Source organism: Scyliorhinus torazame, chromosome 7 (assembly GCF_047496885.1).
Source record: "Scyliorhinus torazame isolate Kashiwa2021f chromosome 7, sScyTor2.1, whole genome shotgun sequence".
In the NCBI taxonomy this organism is placed as follows: Eukaryota; Metazoa; Chordata; class Chondrichthyes; order Carcharhiniformes; family Scyliorhinidae; genus Scyliorhinus; species Scyliorhinus torazame.
In genome coordinates this window covers 274,537,650-274,555,335 of record NC_092713.1, presented here as the reverse complement: position 1 = coordinate 274,555,335, position 17,686 = coordinate 274,537,650, and the positions used below count along the sequence as shown (strand labels likewise).

Below are 17,686 nucleotides of genomic sequence, written 5' to 3'. Positions count from 1 at the left end.
TGCGGTTCTCAGATGTCTGCACCTGTGCAGTGCGGGTTTCGGCTGCTTTGTTATCCCGTTCGCATCGCGCATCCCGGGAAGAGCACGCGAAATGGCCGCTTTCGTCAATGTTGAGGCGCTGCATCCGGGAGATGGCCTGCACATTCTCTGCCTCATGGGGGGCAGGTCTATTATTTTCTGCCGTTATGTACTGGGAATAGCGAGTTTTAGTGTGCTCCTGCACTGTGCATGTTTCAATTGCCACTGGCAGGGCCATATGCTTCAGTAACTGCTCTCTCAGAGGATCAGAGTGAACTCCAAAAACGATTGGGTCTCTGATCATGGAGTCAGTGATATCACCAAAGTTGCAGGATTGCTCTAGCAGTCTAAGGTTGGTTAAATATGAGGTGAAGGATTCGTCTTTACCTTGCAATCACTGCTTGAATATGTAGTGCTCGAAGATTTCATTGGTGTGCACTCACAGTGGCTGTCAAACTTGTCCAGTGTTGCCTTTCTTTTTCTATACTCTTTTCTCTGTCCTTTCTGTGGCTCTGTTCCAATTATGGCAATCAGTGAATTTGTCCTTCTTTCTATGTTATCTATGTCCTAATGCTTAGAGTCGCCGGGTATCAAATGATACCACCACAAGTTTCGACAGGCTATCGATCAAAGAGCCAAACACCAGTTACTTAGTTCAAGGTCAAAGGTATTTTATTTACACACAATTAATCATGCAACATAAACACTGCTAGTTTACTACACCTATCGACTAAGACAACCTGTACTTAACTTCGGGCACCCGGCTTAGGTCAGAGAAACAGTGGCCACTGTTTGATTCTGGATCTTCTCGGGCCCGGAGGAGTAACTGCTGCTCAGCTAGGCTCATCCGTCTGGTAGCGAGCGTTGAACTCGAACTTGCTTCTGGTGGTGCTGCAGTTGGAAATGGCCGTGACCGGGGTACCAAGGACCAAGAGAGAGTGAACATATGGCGAACTCTTTTTATACTTGGGGGTTTTCGCGCTCTTTTGGGCGGTCCTCCGGTTTGGGCCTTACTAATTGGGTGATGCCTGATCACTCCGTTCGATTTCTAACCAATAAGTGGGTGGGGATCTGGATGGCTGGCCGTGTCCCAAACGGTCACTGACCCAGTTGTTTGCATTTCCCTTGAACAGGGAGTGGCACCGAAATATCTGGGACTGTCCCGGTTGCTCGAGTACCAGTCCTTTGTCTTGGTGAAGATGGGCCCTCAAATGCTAATCGGCCCCATTAAAATGCTAATTGGACGGAGTTTCGATACCGTCTGGACTTCCTGCTTACAAATATACATTTCAGGCTCTGAGCCTGCCTGAGTCTTGACTTGTCCATTTTACCCGCTAGGCTTTGCGAGTTTCTCTGTACCTCGTTGGAAGTGGCCATCCCAGATGGCTACACCAGGATGTCTAAAACTTTGTCTTGTCCTGGTCTTCGGCAAAGTGAAAGGAGGTGAATATTTCCAAGGCGTGATCACCCGCTGTGGTGAGGAAATGAGCTATCTTCCGTGCATCAGGCGCACCATTGAGGTCTGATGCTTCGACGTAAAGCTGAAATTTCTGCTTGAATGTCCGCCAGTTGGCACTGAGATTGCCGGAGGTCCTGAGCTGGTGAGGAGCCTGAATCTTTTCAATTGTGCCGGTACACATTCGCTGGTTGTCACGGATCTTGAACTAACTAGATTGAACAGACTCCTGTATCACGGTGTGTTATGTAATTTGGAATAACACAAGCTGCCACTTGATGCAGTTTTGAGTAAAAGATGCTCCAGACTTTGAAGTGAGGTCAATGTGTTTTATTGAACTATTAGCACAGTTCTCAATGCGTTCGACTCTCTGCTAATCTAAATGTAGTAACTCAGTCTAACTGAACCAGGCTTGCTCTGAGCCACGTGCTGGGGTGTGATGCTGAAGATACACCCTGTCTCACTCTGGAGATGTTGGTCTGTGGAAAAAGGCGGGGTGTAAGTGCCTCATCCCTTTTAGAGTGAGATACCACCCCTGAGTGTCCTGACTGCTCATTGGTCGTGTCCTATTCTATGTGTTCATTAGCTGCATGTTTGCATATCATGACAAACAATATCATCTAATGCGAGCAGGAAGGGAATTTGGGTGGTCAGCAGTTGATTGGGGATAGAGTAAAGGGAATAGGAGAAGGCACGAGTCGCGATAGGAAAGAAACTAGAGAAAGATGTACGTTCGGTCTGGGACAGTGGGGAACTTTCAAGGAAGCGCAGTGCAATGTGCTTGTGAAATATTGAGAGGGAGGGGAAACTGATCAGATGGTCTCTGTTTTAGTGACAAAGAAATCCATCAGGTGCAAGCAATGCAGCAATCCCTTCACTTTTTACTCAGTTACAACCATCCTTGATTTCAGAAGCTTGGTTAGGAAGGGAAGAATGTAGTGAATGGAGTATGTGGCTATGGTGGATGTGGTGAGATAACTTGTCACGATAGAGAATTGACTGCTTATGCTACGTCTCTCCACAGAAATGTGAACGTGATGTCTCTTCTAAATGTAGCCACTGGGATATTTTTAGTACTGTAGATTGAACATATGTTCTGAGTATACATTCATGGTTAGAAACGTAGGTCCTTGATCCTGTTCAGGGAGATTAGCAAAAATGATCAATCTCAGTATTAAAATTAACAACTGACCTAACATCAATTACCATTTTTAAAAACATTCATTTGCAGGATGTGATCGCCGTTGACTAGGCCAGCATTTATTACCTATCCTTAATTGCCCTTAGCGATGATGCCTTCTGTCATGTGAGCTGCCCTCTTGAATCGCTGCAGTCCCTGTGGTGTTGGTCCATGCACAGTGCTGTTCGGGAAGGATTTTGACCCAGTGACACTGAAGCAATTGCGATGTATTTTCAAGTCAAGGTGGTGGGTGCCTTGGAGGGGAATTTCCAGGAGGTGGAACATGTTCCCATGTATCTGCTCTACTTGTCCTTTTAGTCATGGATTTGGAAGATGCTGCCAAAGGAGCCTTAGTGAGTTTCTGCGGTGCAGAAGTGAGTTCCAAACTGCTGCCAGTCTTTGCATGTAGAAGCGTTTCCTAATTTCAATCTTGAGAAGGTTTGACTGGAATATATAAAAATGCCACCTAGTTCTAAACCTCCCAATCAGTGCAAGTAGTTTCTCTCTGTCTGTCTCTTCCTCTTCATGCCTTAATAACTTTGATCAAATCATCTTTTATACTTCAAAATTCCAGGAATACAACATTAGTTTGTTACATATTCCTTACAATCTAATCCTTGACGTTGAGGTATTATTCTGGTAAATCTGCATAGCAACCCATCCAAGGCCAATATCGACTTCCTACGGTGTAGTGCCCAGATCTGGGCGAGATCCAGATTAACATATTTAAATCAGCCATCAGGGGGATCTCGCCATGGCGCTATTTAGTACTGGTCCATGCAAACGTGGACCAGACTTAATGGCACCTGAGGGGGTTGCCCAAGCCATTGGGGGCAGTCGGGCTGTGGGCAGAGTGGCATCCTGGCACTCCTGCAGACACCCGGGTACCTTGGCACTGCCATCTGTGCATCCTGGCAGTGCCATCCAGGCTGCCAGTGCCAAGGTGCTCGGGTGTCATGTTGCCCATTCCAGGGAGCGTGCCCAGGGGTGTCCTTCCCTTAAGGCGGTGAGGGGGTGGGGCTCGAGGACCCCCACGAGGTAAATTGGGGCAGTGAGGGGGGGGGGGTGCGTCCGGAGGCCACGGAGAGGATTCCAAGCGAGGGGTTGGAAGATCAAGGCGGCATTTAAAAATGGCGGCCCAATCTCTTCCTGCATGGATGAGCCAATGAAGTAAGTGCAGCCTCGGCGGGGCATTCCTCGCCAAGGCCGAAAAAAAAGTAAAGTGCCATTAGAAAGCAGTGTTGTTCTCGGCGCCCAAAATAGCACTCTGTTTTCGTGTATTAAATCCCGCCTATGGTTTCTATCCCTAAGTAAATAGTAAATACAGTGACTAGTTGAGGTCCCAACATGAATGCTTCCAGGACACCAGAGTCGGATTCTGGCAAATGGTGACTCTTTCTATTATTTGTTCATGGGATGTGGGTGTCACATGCAAAGCCATCATTAATTGGCCATCCTTATTGCCTTTGGAAAAGCATCAACACCGTGCTGTTGTGGGAGACATTCCAGGATTAGGATTCCAGCGACAGTGAAGGAACAGGAACAGAGGGCAGAACTGGGCTAAATAGCTGGCTTGTAATGCAGAACAAGGCAGCAACGCAGGTTCAATTCCCGTACCAGCCTCCCCGAACAGGTGCCGGAATGTGACGACTAGGGGCTTTTCACAGTAACTTCATTTGAAGCCTACTTGTGACAATAAGCGATTTTCATTTCATTTCACTGTCCATCTATGAGACTAAGTACAGTGGCGGGTTGTACCAGGGGTGCCTTAACCGTGGACTAGATTGGTGGGATCTCACGCCAGATTCTGCACTTGGAAGCTCACTAATTGCGCAGGTGAGTTTGTTTCTGAATCACCTGCTGGACCAGCAGTTGATTCATCTGCCTAACAATTACTGCCAAGTTTGAAAGTCCTGGCACAATATTTAAACACCAGTCCAGCGCACTCATATTCCCCTGTCTAGCCCAACTGCCTTAAGGAGATCCTCCAACATGTCAGGAAGCCAGATGCAAAAGGCAAGTAGTCTCAAGAAGACGGCAGCACCTCCTTACACTACCAGGGCTTTCAAGGCCCTTATCCAAGGAGTCCAGGCCCACAGGCATCAACACTTACTTTTTCAACAAGACGTTCACAACACCACCATCTCCCATTCCATCTGTCCAGTTCCGAACACTCCATTCTCTGCCCTCCTGGCAGGGGCACACCACATATAGGGGACATGCACTTCACCCAAACTCTGCTCCATCCCTCTTTCCTTTGTCTCTCCGCCAAACGTGCATACAACTAATATGAGCAACACAAACTGGGGGTGGAACTGCAGAGATACTTGCCTTCAGAGAGTTCAAGGAGGCTGCTACAGAGTTCAGGGAGGAAAGGGATCACTCCTGTGGCAACACAAAGCTTGGCCTCTCCCAACAACCTAGTACGGATATCAGCTCCATCACTTCACCAATCCTGCAATTCACACTGTGTGCAATGTACTTTGAATTAGCTTCAGCTTATCCACCAAAACTGACTTTTTTATTTTTTAGATACCAGCAAACTGTAGCCAGCTAATCAGCTGAGCTGCACCCAGAACAAGGCTGAGGCTGAGGGGGCTCAGGAAGAACTGCAATAGCGTTCATCCCCACCCTCCACCAATGCAGAGACACACACCTCGGTGGAGCATAATTCAAGTTTAGACTCGGTCATTTTCAGGGGGAAACCTCACAGATACGTCCCCGCAACAGTCGGAGGCAGGAACAGTCCAGGTCTCAGGCACTCGGAGGACTGTTGGAGGCCAACCACTTGATCAGTCGCACACAGATGATGACCCTTTGGAAGTGGCTGCCAGCTGGTGGAGATGCAAAGGGAAGCAGCGGAACATCAGGCAGAGATTCGACAGCCAATTAGCAGACCAGAGAGCGTGATGGAGGCGGTCTGTCCACATTCAGTCTGATGTTCTGGCTCCGACATGTGAGCGCCTCGAGGCCCTCATTGGAAGTTGGCGTCCACCATGGAGACCTCGGTCCAGCAGGTTTTGATGGATTTTCACGTGGCCATGCACTCCATGGTCACACACTCTTGTGGGAACCAACAGGATGTAGACCAAATGGGGACAAAGCAGCTTGACTTCCCTCCAGGTGCTCATCACATGCAGGAGCCATTGTTGGGATCCTCTGACACCTACAGGGAGGGTGAGCATCAGCCATACACCCTGGGGGCCTCCATTCAGGACACGCCAAGGGTGTGCAGCCGCTCATAGTCGCCTCTGCCTGTGCCCCCGCCAACTCCATCAGCACAAGCTGCCGAGGGTGCTTCTGCCCCTGAGCAGGAGACCCTTGTGAGACTGGGCCCTCCGGGGCTTGGACCACGAAAATCTCTGCCAAGGTCATCACAGACATCAGGATGCAGCAGCCAGCAGGCTGTCTCCACCCCAGTTGCGGGTGTCGGGGCTGAACCAAGGCTAGCGGTAGGGATAGGAAAGTTATAAAGTTTTGATGCCACCTCAGGGTCACAGGTGCTCAATCACTGGGAATAAATTGCACTTTTTGAAAACCATTCCATGGGTATTTGAATGTTATAGTCAAATGAAAGCGCTTTGATATGGATCTTTGCAATCCTCTTACCCTGAAGTTCAGCCTTCCTCACATCCTGAGTGTCCACTTTTAAGATTAACATTAATTCAATGTCAACCACAGTCCAACTTGTTTCCGGACCCATGCATGTTGTCAGGATGAAGTGTTTAATGGATGAGTTCTCAAACTTTAGTGCTCACGTGATGGCAATGGCTGAGGGAGGCTCATCAGCAATGTGACTCCCTGGGCATATGAGTTTCCAAACTGATAGCTTCCCAAACCAAGACATGAACTATAGGATGAGAGCTCTACACTTCTCTACATTTCCTTGGGGAGGGGTGTTTGCATCCTTACGTAGGAAGTATCTACCTCGACTCGCATAGCTATTCACCCTTGCTGGACTTTAAGTTGGCAGAATGAGCACGTTAGTAGGACACTGATGACCACAGCTAAGATTTAATCCCAGTGAGTCATGATCTCTACAAGTCCAAATATGAATGCAAGACTCATCCTCTCAGTGATGGTTTGGCTATTCCCTCACAAGTCACAAAATGGCTTGGAGGGCTGGAAGAGATGTTTGCTGATGATTGGATTTAGTTTTATTGCTCCAGGAAGCTGTCAGCTATGAGGGTATCTGATGCATGAACAATTGTACAAAGACGCAGTTTGGATACAACTGTGGCTTTATTGCAGTAAGATGTGTGGCCTCCCACAGTAGCTGGCGAAATAGTTGCTGAATAGAGGACATGCATATTTTTACTCCTACTGGGCGGAGCCAGCAGGCAGGGACTACCGGCAAACCTGTAGTACAGGTCGTACCTTACATCACCTAATACAGGTGCAACAGTGGTTTACCTTAGTTAGGCCACACTTGGAGTATAGTGTTCAATTCAATAGTGTTCAATTCTGGTCGCCACACTACCAGAAGGATGTGGAGGCTTTAGAGAGGGTGCAGAAGAGATTTACCAGAATGTTGCCTGGTATGGAGGGCATAAGCTATGAGGAGCGATTGAATAAACTCGGTTTGTTCTCACTGGAACGAAGGAGGTTGAGGGGCGACCTGATAGAGGTATACAAAATTATGAGGGGCATAGACAGAGTGGATAGTCAGAGGCTTTTCCCCAGGGTAGAGGGGCCAATTACTAGGGGGCATAGGTTTAAGGTGAGAGGGGCAAGGTTTAGAGTAGATGTACGAGGCAAGTTTTTTACGCAGAGGGTAGTGGGTGCCTGGAACTCGCTAGCGGAGGAGGTAGTGGAAGCAGGGACGATAGGGACATTTAAGGGGCATCTTGACAAATATATGAATAGGATGGGAATAGAAGGATACGGACCCAGGAAGTGTAGAAGATTGTAGTTTAGTCGGGCAGTATGGTCGGCACGGGCTTGGAGGGCCGAAGGGCCTGTTCCTGTGCTGTACATTTCTTTGTTCTTTGTTCTTTACCACAGTATCACAATCACACCTTCCACATCTTCCCTTCTTCATGTCATCAGCATGTTCATGTTGCCTCTCAGCAGCCCCTGGCTTCCTACACCTCCTCACCTTCAACGTCTGAGGAGGGCTGCTTGACTTCCAGGTCACCCTCTGGCAGGCACTCACCTCTCTGCATAGCCAGACCTGTGAAGGGCACAGCAAACTGCGATCGTGCGGCAAATACCCACTGCTGCGTATTGCAGAGAGCCACTTGAACAGTCCAAGCACTTGAGTCACATCTTCAAACGTTTTCTGGTTTGCTCTACGAGAGAGTGTGTGCCTGTTAGCATTGTTACATTATCCAGTTACATTATCTATCCACATTGGCATGAGGGTGCCGAATATGAATTAGAACAGATCTCCCACTGAATGCACCTGGCGAGCAGAGCTCACCAGAGGAGTTCAGATGGGCTCATCCCTCGGGGGAGAGCCTCCTGCCCAGTCAGTACCTGGACACCAGGCATTGCCTCCGAGGACTATCTGCACATTGCTCCTGGCACCACCTTTTGGCACGGCATGGGCACTGAATCCTGGCACTGTCCTGCCCAGGCTGTGCCAGGGATCAGTGGCATGGTGCAGTGTCCAGGTGGTTGTTGCATGGGGGTTGGTGTTGCATGGGGGTTGGTGTTGCATGGTGGGTGGTGTTGCATAGGGGGGTTGTTTGTGTGTATCGGGACAGGTGTTGGGGGGGGGGTGTGCATGGAGGGGGGTGTTTGCAGGGGGGGGGTGCTGGTGTTTGGAGGAGGATGTTCCATTTTTACATTTTTGTGTTGGCAATCCTTTTTGAAGGCTGCCCTGTTCTTTCAAAAACTACATTGCCAGTGGGGTGGGTTCTCTGCTCTTGAAGATTTTTCTGTCATGCTAAGGATATGGCGGAGAAAGCCGCTGTGGAGACTGGCAGCTTCGTTGCTACTTTTCCCACCTGCTGTGACATTCTGCAGAAAGGTCCAAATATTCTGCCCTTTATCAATCGGGTTTTAGACCGATGTCATTCCCACTGACATAACACAATTGGAAGGCCTCACAGGATTCCAGCAGCCAGCTGTTTTAATGAATATTCATGAGGGGAAAATGGTGTTCACACCATTAATCCACCCTTGGGAGAATGTCAGTATGTTTTTACACCAGCAGATTTCCAACATTTTGGCTTCCGTTGAATCCTCCAGCCCCGCCCGCCACCAAACCCTTCATGGGCGGGATGGGTGGATTCCGTCTATAGTTCCAAGTCAGGATAATGTGTAACTAGGAGGGGGGCTTGGATGTGTGGTATTGCCATATTCTGGCTGCAATTGGGCAGGTGGCAGACATTGCCGTTTTGGAGGAACAAGGGGCGAAATTCTCTGGAAACGGCGCGATGTCCGCCGACTGGCGCCCAAAACGGCGCAAATCAGACGGGCATCGCGCCGCCCCAAAGGTGCGGAATGCTCCGCATCTTTGGGGGCCGAGCCCCAACATTGAGGGGCTAGGCCGGCGCCGGACGAATTTCCACCGCGCCAGCTGGCGGAAAAGGCCTTTGGTGCCCCGCCAGCTGCCGCGGAAATGACATCTCCGGGCGGCGCATGCGCGGGAGCGTCAGCGGCCGCTGACAGCATTCCCGCGCATGCGCAGTGGAGGGAGTCTCTTCCGCCTCCCCCATGGAGACCGTGGCGGAGGCAGAAGGGAAAGAGTGCCCCCACGGCACAGGCCCGCCCGCGGATCGGTGGGCCACAATCGCGGGCCAGGCCACTGTGGGGGCACCCCCCGGGGCTAGATCGCCCCGCGACCCCCCCAGGACCCCGGAGCCCGCCCACGCCGCCTTGTCCCACCGGTAAGGTAGGTGATTTAATTTACGCTGGCGGCACAGGCATTTTAGTGGCGGGACTTCGGCCCATCCGGGCCGGAGAATCGGCCGGGGGGGCCCGCCAACCGGCGCGGCGCGATTCCCGCCCCCGCTGAATATCCGGTGCTGGAGACTTCGGCAACCGGCGGGGGCGGGATTCACGCCAGCCCCTGGCGATTCTCCGACCCGGCGGGGGGTCGGAGAATTTCGCCCAAGGTTTTCATTCAGAGGGTACTGAATATTTGGAGCTCTCCAGAGGAAATGATTGTGGATTGTACCGATCAATACATTTCTGGGCACTAAGGACATGGGAATATCTTTAATGAAGTTTGAAGCCAAGCAGTCCTGGCGGAACCCAAATTATGAATTGGTGAGCATGTTCTTGTTGAGTAAGACCCGTCGACATCACCTTTCATCATTTTGCTGAAGTTGAGGGTAAACTGGTAATTAGTTGGACTGGCTTTGTCCTGGTTTTTAAGGACAGAACATATCAGCGTAATTTTCTACAATTAAGTTGATGTCTGTGCTGTAGATATACTGGAGACGTGAGGGGGGAAGCACTCTCGGGATGTTGTCAAGGCCCATAGCCTTTGCTGGATTCAGTGTCTTCTGTCATTATTTGACATCACACGAGGATGAGGTCAGAGGGCAACTAAGGATGGGCAATAAATGCTGTCCCAGCCAGCGACGCCCACAACCCGTAAATTATTATTTTTTAAACATAGATTTTTGCCTGTAGTTGGCTCTCTCTTCCCACCAGGTGAGGTAGACCTGGGTGACGTCAATATAGATGTGGGATCAGACTTTTAACTTCAGGATGATACTTACTTTGTTCCAAAAGTGAAATCAAGAGTAGGACTTGATGTGAGTTAGGATACTTGAACTTTGTCCTGGTATACATGACATTCTGTAATAAACACACAAAATATCTGACATCCTGGGCCGGATTTCCCAGCCAGTGGGATCTTCCGGTACGGAGAAGTCAACGGGTTTTTGGCTGACCTGTCGCATCTGCCGTGCCAGAGCCGGACAGTCCCAGCCCATAGCACCATATGTTGCTGTCTCACTGCGCTGCATCATGGAATGATAGATCAGGATTTTGTACTCATGCAATAAATTCTTAATTGAGACATGTCAGGGTGGTGATTAGACACTAGACCTGTGATCCATGTGCAGTCTCTGGTTTTATGTTGATGTTGTTAATGACCGTTTATTTTTCACATATATTATTATTTTCACAGATACTTATCATGAATTCCTGCCGTTCATTCTGATGGGGAGTTTGGCAATGTCGTCAGCAATTGGAGTCTTGTTTCTGCCTGAAACTGTGAATGTTCCTCTCCCAGACACCATTGACCAGATGCAGACAATGAATGGGTAAGTGTATTTAGTCTTTCCAATTCTAAAACTGAAATTCTGCTCTAAACTGCAACTAACACTTGTATGTTCAATGTAGAACATGTCGCAAGGTGTTTCACTGAGGAGAAAAGAAGCAAAGTCCTTTGTGAGAGAGTTAGAAGAGGTGATCAGAAGCCTGACTGAAGAAGTGTGTATGAAATAGAGGGCGAGGGATGGAGAACTGGAGATGTTTGGATATATCCAAAGAACACTCCTACAGTAACTGAAGGTTCTGCCATGGAAGATAGAATGAAGTGTGTGTGGAAATGGTGATGAGGCCAGGTTCAGGGAGAAGGGAAAGAACAATTGTCGAGGTGACAAGAAATTAGATTGTGAAGCATTTTGCAGCAAGAATGAGAATTTTAAGTCAATGGGGGATAAGAACTCAGCTGGGATGGGAGGTGCTAGCTGAATGTAACATATTGGAGAATGGAATGAAAATGGCAGAGCTTAAGATGATTTGAAGTTCATGGAAGACTAACAAGAAGGGCATTGAAAGAGATGGATGTACAGAAGATATAATTATATTGGTGTAATTTGGGTGAAAGCAAGCAATAATGTAATAGTTGAAATATATATGGAAATAAAAAAGTCGACAGTATGGAAAGAAGATTACCTGCCCTATGCTAGCATTGATGCTGCACATCAATCCTCGCCCTCTAATCCTTTCAGAATCTTCTTCCATTCCTTTCTCCCTCATGTGCTTCCCTCCCATCCACTTAAATGGATTCATGCTATTCACTTCAGCTACTCCTTGTGGTTGTGAAGTCCACATTTTTCCCACTCTTTGAGTAAAGAGGTTTATCCTGCAGTGATAATGGGCAGCTTATATTATTTGAAACTTGGACCTGTATTTTACATCCTGAGGTCGGGCATCCACTCGACCCAGTCAAAAGTAAAACAGCATCAAAAGACCTTGGGTGTGCGTCCCAGGGTTATCCCGCACATGTGCAATATTGAGGTCAGCGCGTGCAGGTCTGACTCGCATGCACGCATGCTGAAAATTAAAGGGCCAATTAAGGCCATCAACAAGCCTATTAGAAGCAATCTGACATTGCCCATGCGATTTTTCGCTCGTTGCAGGGGCAAAACGGATGGACGACCAACATATTTTCATCAACTTCTCACCCAAGGGCATCCTGGTCCACAAGCACATTCAGTCTCACAGCAAGTTGGTTGCTGTCTCAGTTCAGAATTGTGCCGGATTTCCTTTTGATTGCTGTTGCCTTTTAAGCCTGCCGAGCTGCATTTGTGGACCTCAACTTCGCTGGAAGATTTGCTGGAGGATTTCAGCGCTGTGCACCCTTAGTTATAAGGCATAAGTCATTGTGCATCTCATCTAAGGGGGATAGTATACTCAGCTGGTGGGACCTCCTCTAAAGAGGAAGAGAGCGACAAGAGGGAGAGGATGCCAGGTGACCGCCGGCAACATCCCAGCGACCTTTGGGAAGAGGGGCCTGGGCTCAGTTATTGCAGGGCCAGCAGAGAGGTGTGCAGAAGGTACCATTACTCTGCAACAGGCAGCAGTCCAACTACTGTAAGGGTCCTTCATGTTTATTCCCTTAGTTCGCCTTTCTTTTCTTTTATCATTAGAATTTTTGATCCATGGGTGATTAATGGACATGTATATTTAAGTAAACAGCAAAGAGAATGAGGAACTCAGTAGTTGTAGGAGAGAAACTCTGTTAGTTTGAACAGGTGCTTCAGACCTCTCAACACCAGAGAGGGAAATAGGCTGGGACACAGTTTGATTGATTGTCTGGGGGAGCAATCAATTGACCCAAAAGGCCCGACTGTGCCTGGTAGCAGGTGGTGATTAGATCCTGTCCCAGTGGAATGATTTTCAGAGTCCCAAAGAGTTTCAGATTGACTCCTGGAAGCGCAGGAACAAGAACTTTCTCTCTCTCTTCCATGTTTTCTCTAGAAAGGCTGTATGTATATCTAAAACTGCAGAGAACCTGAATGAATAAATCTACAGGAAAACCATGACAGGTTGAAAACAAAGACCAGGACCCTCTCTCTCCAGAAAGGCTGTGAGTGCTTTATTTCTGAAACTACCAAGGCCTGAATGAATCGACAGGGGTAGTAAGATGCAAAAGAACCACCATCTGAAATGAAGACTTTTATTTTCTTCTACTTATGTTTTTTTTTACCCCTTTCTTCCCCTCTGTATTTGTCTGTCTTGTGTGTTAGTATAGAGGGTTGAGGGTGGGAGCAAGTTAAAGCAGGGAATTAGGAATTAAACAGTAGTTGACCAGTTGTGTTTGCTGCAAGTTTCATTATATTTATTGTTATAAATAAACAGTAATTGTGTTTAAACTTATCCAAATCTGGGGACTGTAATTATTAGGCAGCCAAGGGGCAAAGATTTGGGTATTTTTCTAAGAACCAGAACTATTGATTAATTCACTTGTGTTGTGACTCAGGATTAGGTGGGCCTGGAATTGACTTTGCACGAGTGCAGGATGTCATAACACAAACTCAAAATGTCCATGGTCCAGGAAGCTCTGCAGATCCACACAGTGAAAGCAATATTCTAGATGATTGGCTTCCACAAAATGAATGGGCAGATCATCTGTGGCAACAAGATACATATTCTGCAAATTTGCTCCCATTACCCTGGTAGCTCACATGATGCTTACATCTTGCAGCACTCACAGGTACCAAGATGGTTTGTGGCTCCTACATGACTGGATGGATGGCTCCTGGTGACAAGTGCTATCCCTTGAAAAGTTGACTTATGACCCTGCTTCGGAACCCAAAGCAGAGGTGGAGGAGAGATACAACAGGGCTCATGCCTCCAAAAGGGCAGTGGCAGAGATAACCATCGGGCTGCTGTTACAACATCCTGGACAAGTGTGCGGTCAATTCCAGCCCCAATCGTCCCGGAGTCACAGCACAAGTGAATCAACCAATAATTCTTATGAAAATGCTTGTGAGTTTTGGCTCTTGGCTGCCCAATAATTGCACTCATCAGGCTTGTACGTTTAAGCACGATGACCGTTTATTTATAACTAGAACAAGTATTAAATATGTAGTGAAACCAGTTGGTTAACCCCCCCCCGGCAGCAAGATTCTCCGTTCCTGCAGCCGGCCAATGGGGTTTTCCATTGTGGGCCACCCCGTGCCTTGGGAAACATGCAGGAGTGGGTACGCAGCCAGAGGGGCAGAAGATCCAGCGGAGGGAGTGCCCCACAGCAGATCTTTGAGAGAGAGTTAGTACTCCTCCATCCAGCTTGCAAAATTGAAAGTGAAACGATCAAACCAGCCTTGAGAAACATGCCAGAAGGGCCAAAACCAGTCACCACTGGCTACCGGGCATTTGAGCCAATTCATTGGCGACCAGACAAGTCCATCAAAGTGAGTTATCACAATGTCTCCTGCTGCTGAAATCCTCCATTTGAATTTAAAGGCACAGGCTTCCTACAGGCTGCTTTGCCTTAAAGAAACAGGCTGGATTAAAGTCACAGGTCCATTAATTATCCATGGATTAAAATGGCAAATGCAAAAAATATAAAATAAAACAGAAATACGGTAATAAACAAGAATCAAACAGGAGGGACCTTTACACTGCTCAAGATGTCCTTTAGGAGGGCAGCATAGTGGCACAGTGGTTAGCACTGCTGTCTCACGGCGCCGAGGTCCCAGTTTCGATCCCGGCTCTGGGTCACTGTCCATGTGGAGTTTGCACATTCTTCCCGTGTTTGCATGGGTTTCTTCCCCACAACACAAAGATGTGCAGGGTAGGTGGATAGGCCACACTATATTGCCCCTTAATTGAAAAAAAAATAATTGGGTACACTAAGTTTTTTAAAAAAGATGTCCTTTAGGAGCCTGAACAAAATCAGGGGGAAAATTGTAGTATCCTTCAGAGCATGTCTCCCTCATAGCCATGGCATGCTGCACCCTGCGCACTCTGGCTCTGGCTCCTGCAGGGGGGATCCCAGTGGAGGCTGAGGAAAGAGAGGCACAGGATGAGAATGTGAGGGCAGATGACAGGAGCCTTCAGGAGGCGGAATACCAGGGATGCTTTGATCTTGTAAACCTTCAGCTTGGGCTCTACGGCATTGATGTTTCCTTGTGCAAGGTCACTGTCTCCTTTAAATTCTACTTTTCTATGTTTACAAACAGTTTGATATACTAACCCAACCCAAATCAGCAGCATGAAACAATGCCATACAGTTACAAGCTTGTGCTACATCCGGCATCTATTGCATTCATCCAACCAACTCAGCCGTTCAAGCAAAATAAATGTTTACGTTATTGTAAATGAACTAACAAAGAACATACAATGTTGATAAATCAAACACAAATTTCAAAATTCAGAATGCAAAAAATGTGAGCCATGACATTCCTCTGATTCAGGTGGATTGGCCATGGTAAATTGCCTCTTAATTCTAAAAAAAGACAATTGCGTAATTTGAATTTGTAAAAAAAAATGTTTGCACATCCATGCACACATAAAAACTCAAAACACATACACACACAGAAATACAGAATTCAAGGTGGGGAAGGATTAGTTGGCTAACTAGAGACCATTAAAAGTAAAAGATTACGCAGTCTGTAGTTTGTTGACTTGGCTGAATCCAATGCTCTTGATTTTTCCGACTTAAAGGTGTATTCAGCTGAGTTGGTTGTTCTTCAGGAGATGGCTGATACAAACTGGGGTTAGACATCTTGGGCTGTGAGTGAAAACCACTTTTGTCTCCATGTTTAAAAAAAGTCTTTTTGAAGCATTTGTTCATATTTTGGATTAAAAATCATTATTTGGCATAAAGAACATCTTCATGGCACCTCCACACCACACAAAATGAAATGTAACAATAGTAAACTTTCATTACAAGGATGTAATTAAAAGAAAATATGTGCATTCATCATCACAAACTCACACCTCAACTTTATTCTGCTATAGCAAAGTTCTGTTTGAACTTTTGTAACAAGATGGTTCTATGCAGAGTTAAACTCTGGATAAAGCATCAGCTACACATTGCTTTTACAACCTTACCCCAAAAGAGTATCCAGATTTCAAAGAAAAATTAACTCCTTTGAAATAGCTTTGCATTCTGGTTTTGAATTTCTCTACAAATGTCAAAAAGTGGGTCCTTCATGAACTAAGAAATGAAAATGAAAAAAATGAAAATCACTTATTGTCACAAGTAGGCTTCAAATGAAGTTACTGTGAAAAGCCCCTAGTCGCCACATTCCGGCGCCTGTTCGGGGAGACTGGTACGGGAATTGAACCGTGCTGCTGGCCTGCCTTGGCCTGCTTTAAAAGCCAGCTCTTTAACCCTGTGCTAAACCAGCCCCTCTATATCTCTATATCTAATTTGGACATATATTCAAAATATTTTGAGAACCAGTAATAGTCCTAGAGTTTCCTTCTTCAGCAGGGTATCTTCTTCGGTGTCTGTTTAAATTTCAGGAGAAATACCTAACTGGTCTCTCGATCACTTGTCCATCATCTTGGAGCACAGCACCTACCATTATGACATCAATGGCTCCTTCAAATAGTTTGGTAAAGTTTGACGCTGCAGCATTGGTTCAGTGCTAACATGGCTTCCAACCTCTTAAAAACTGTTTGGCATCCGCCCAACCACATTACCTTTGCTTTTTACTGTAACATATCTTTCAGTGGGGCAGCGATAGAGCTAAAGTTTGGGACACTCTTGCGGCAGGACCTACACATGGCCAGAAGTTGCATTATTTCCTGCTTAGTCATGGGGACGGGAAAATACATCAATGCCTGAATATTTACTGCTCTGGGGGCCAGTTTAGCTCAGTTGGCTGTACAGCTGGTTTGTGATGTAGAGCGAGGCCAACAGCGGGGTTTCAATACCCCTCCCAGCTGAGGCTATTTATGATGGCCTCGCCTTCTCAATCTTGCCCTCTGCCTGAGGTGTGGTGATCCTCATGTTAAACACCGCCAGTCAGCTCTCCCCCTCAAAGGGGAAAGCTGTCTATGGTCATTGTTATAACCTGCCTACTTACGATTGGCTGGGGACTAATGACTATCCCACAATCCTATGGGAGTATGAACTTCCCCAATGAGGGGGGCGGAGAAACTCCTAGTATAAATAAGCTGGCCAGTTCAGGAACCAGCAGGAAGGCGAAGGTAGCAAGGGAAATTACTGCTACTGTTATGTATATATTGTTATAGTAAATAAACGTTATTATTTTGTATCCTTAAAACTCGTGCTGGATTCTTCGTGGCCCTTACAAAACTGGCGACGAAGGTTAAAGTGATTAGCTGTCTACACTGCTGAAGCCACCTCCCTGGATTTTTGTTGGATACAGGTTGGAAGTTGTTTTCTATTATACCATGCCTCTGTACGGACGTTTGGATGTTTTTGATGCTGCGCTGGAAAGCTGGAACCAGTACACACAACGGATGCGTTACTATTTCCGGGCAAACAATATCACTGAAAACGAGCGCCAGGTGGTCATATTGCTCACCGCCTGCGGGCCGCATACATTTGGGGTGATTAGGAGCCTTACGTACCCAGCTGCGCCGGACACCAAAACGTTTGACGAACTTGTGAATATAGTGGGGCAACACTTTAACCCAACCCCATCCACGATAGTCCAGTGTTACCGGTTTAATACCGCTGAGAGGACCCCTGGAGAATCCCTTGCCGATTTTTTATCCAGGCTACGCGGGATTGCGGAATACTGTGACTATGGTGAGACCTTGTCAGAAATGTTACACGACCGTTTGGTTTGCGGTATTAACAATGCAGCCACGCAGAGAAAGTTGTTAGCAGAGCCAACATTGACTTTTCAACAGGC

The 17,686-nt window shown here is 47.2% G+C and overlaps 1 protein-coding gene across 18 annotated transcripts in view; it reads left to right on the top strand.

Annotated features, from left to right (window-relative positions):
* LOC140427048 (organic cation/carnitine transporter 2-like) overlaps positions 1 to 17,686 on the top strand; it is a 271,913-nt gene that overhangs the window by 169,012 nt on the left and 85,215 nt on the right. For 9 of the 18 annotated variants that reach the window (XR_011948374.1, XM_072512478.1, XM_072512494.1 and 6 more), the window contains 2 exons: positions 10,744 to 10,879; positions 15,516 to 15,584. Coding sequence is in view for 16 of the 18 variants with exons in the window: in XM_072512478.1 (XP_072368579.1) it covers positions 10,744 to 10,879; positions 15,516 to 15,584 (205 nt within the window). In the remaining 2 variants the exon portion in view is untranslated. Of the gene's footprint in view, positions 1 to 10,743; positions 10,880 to 12,824; positions 12,946 to 15,515; positions 15,585 to 17,686 lie in introns of those variants that run through there. The other 9 variants (XR_011948375.1, XM_072512482.1, XM_072512480.1 and 6 more) reach the window with 2 other exon arrangements.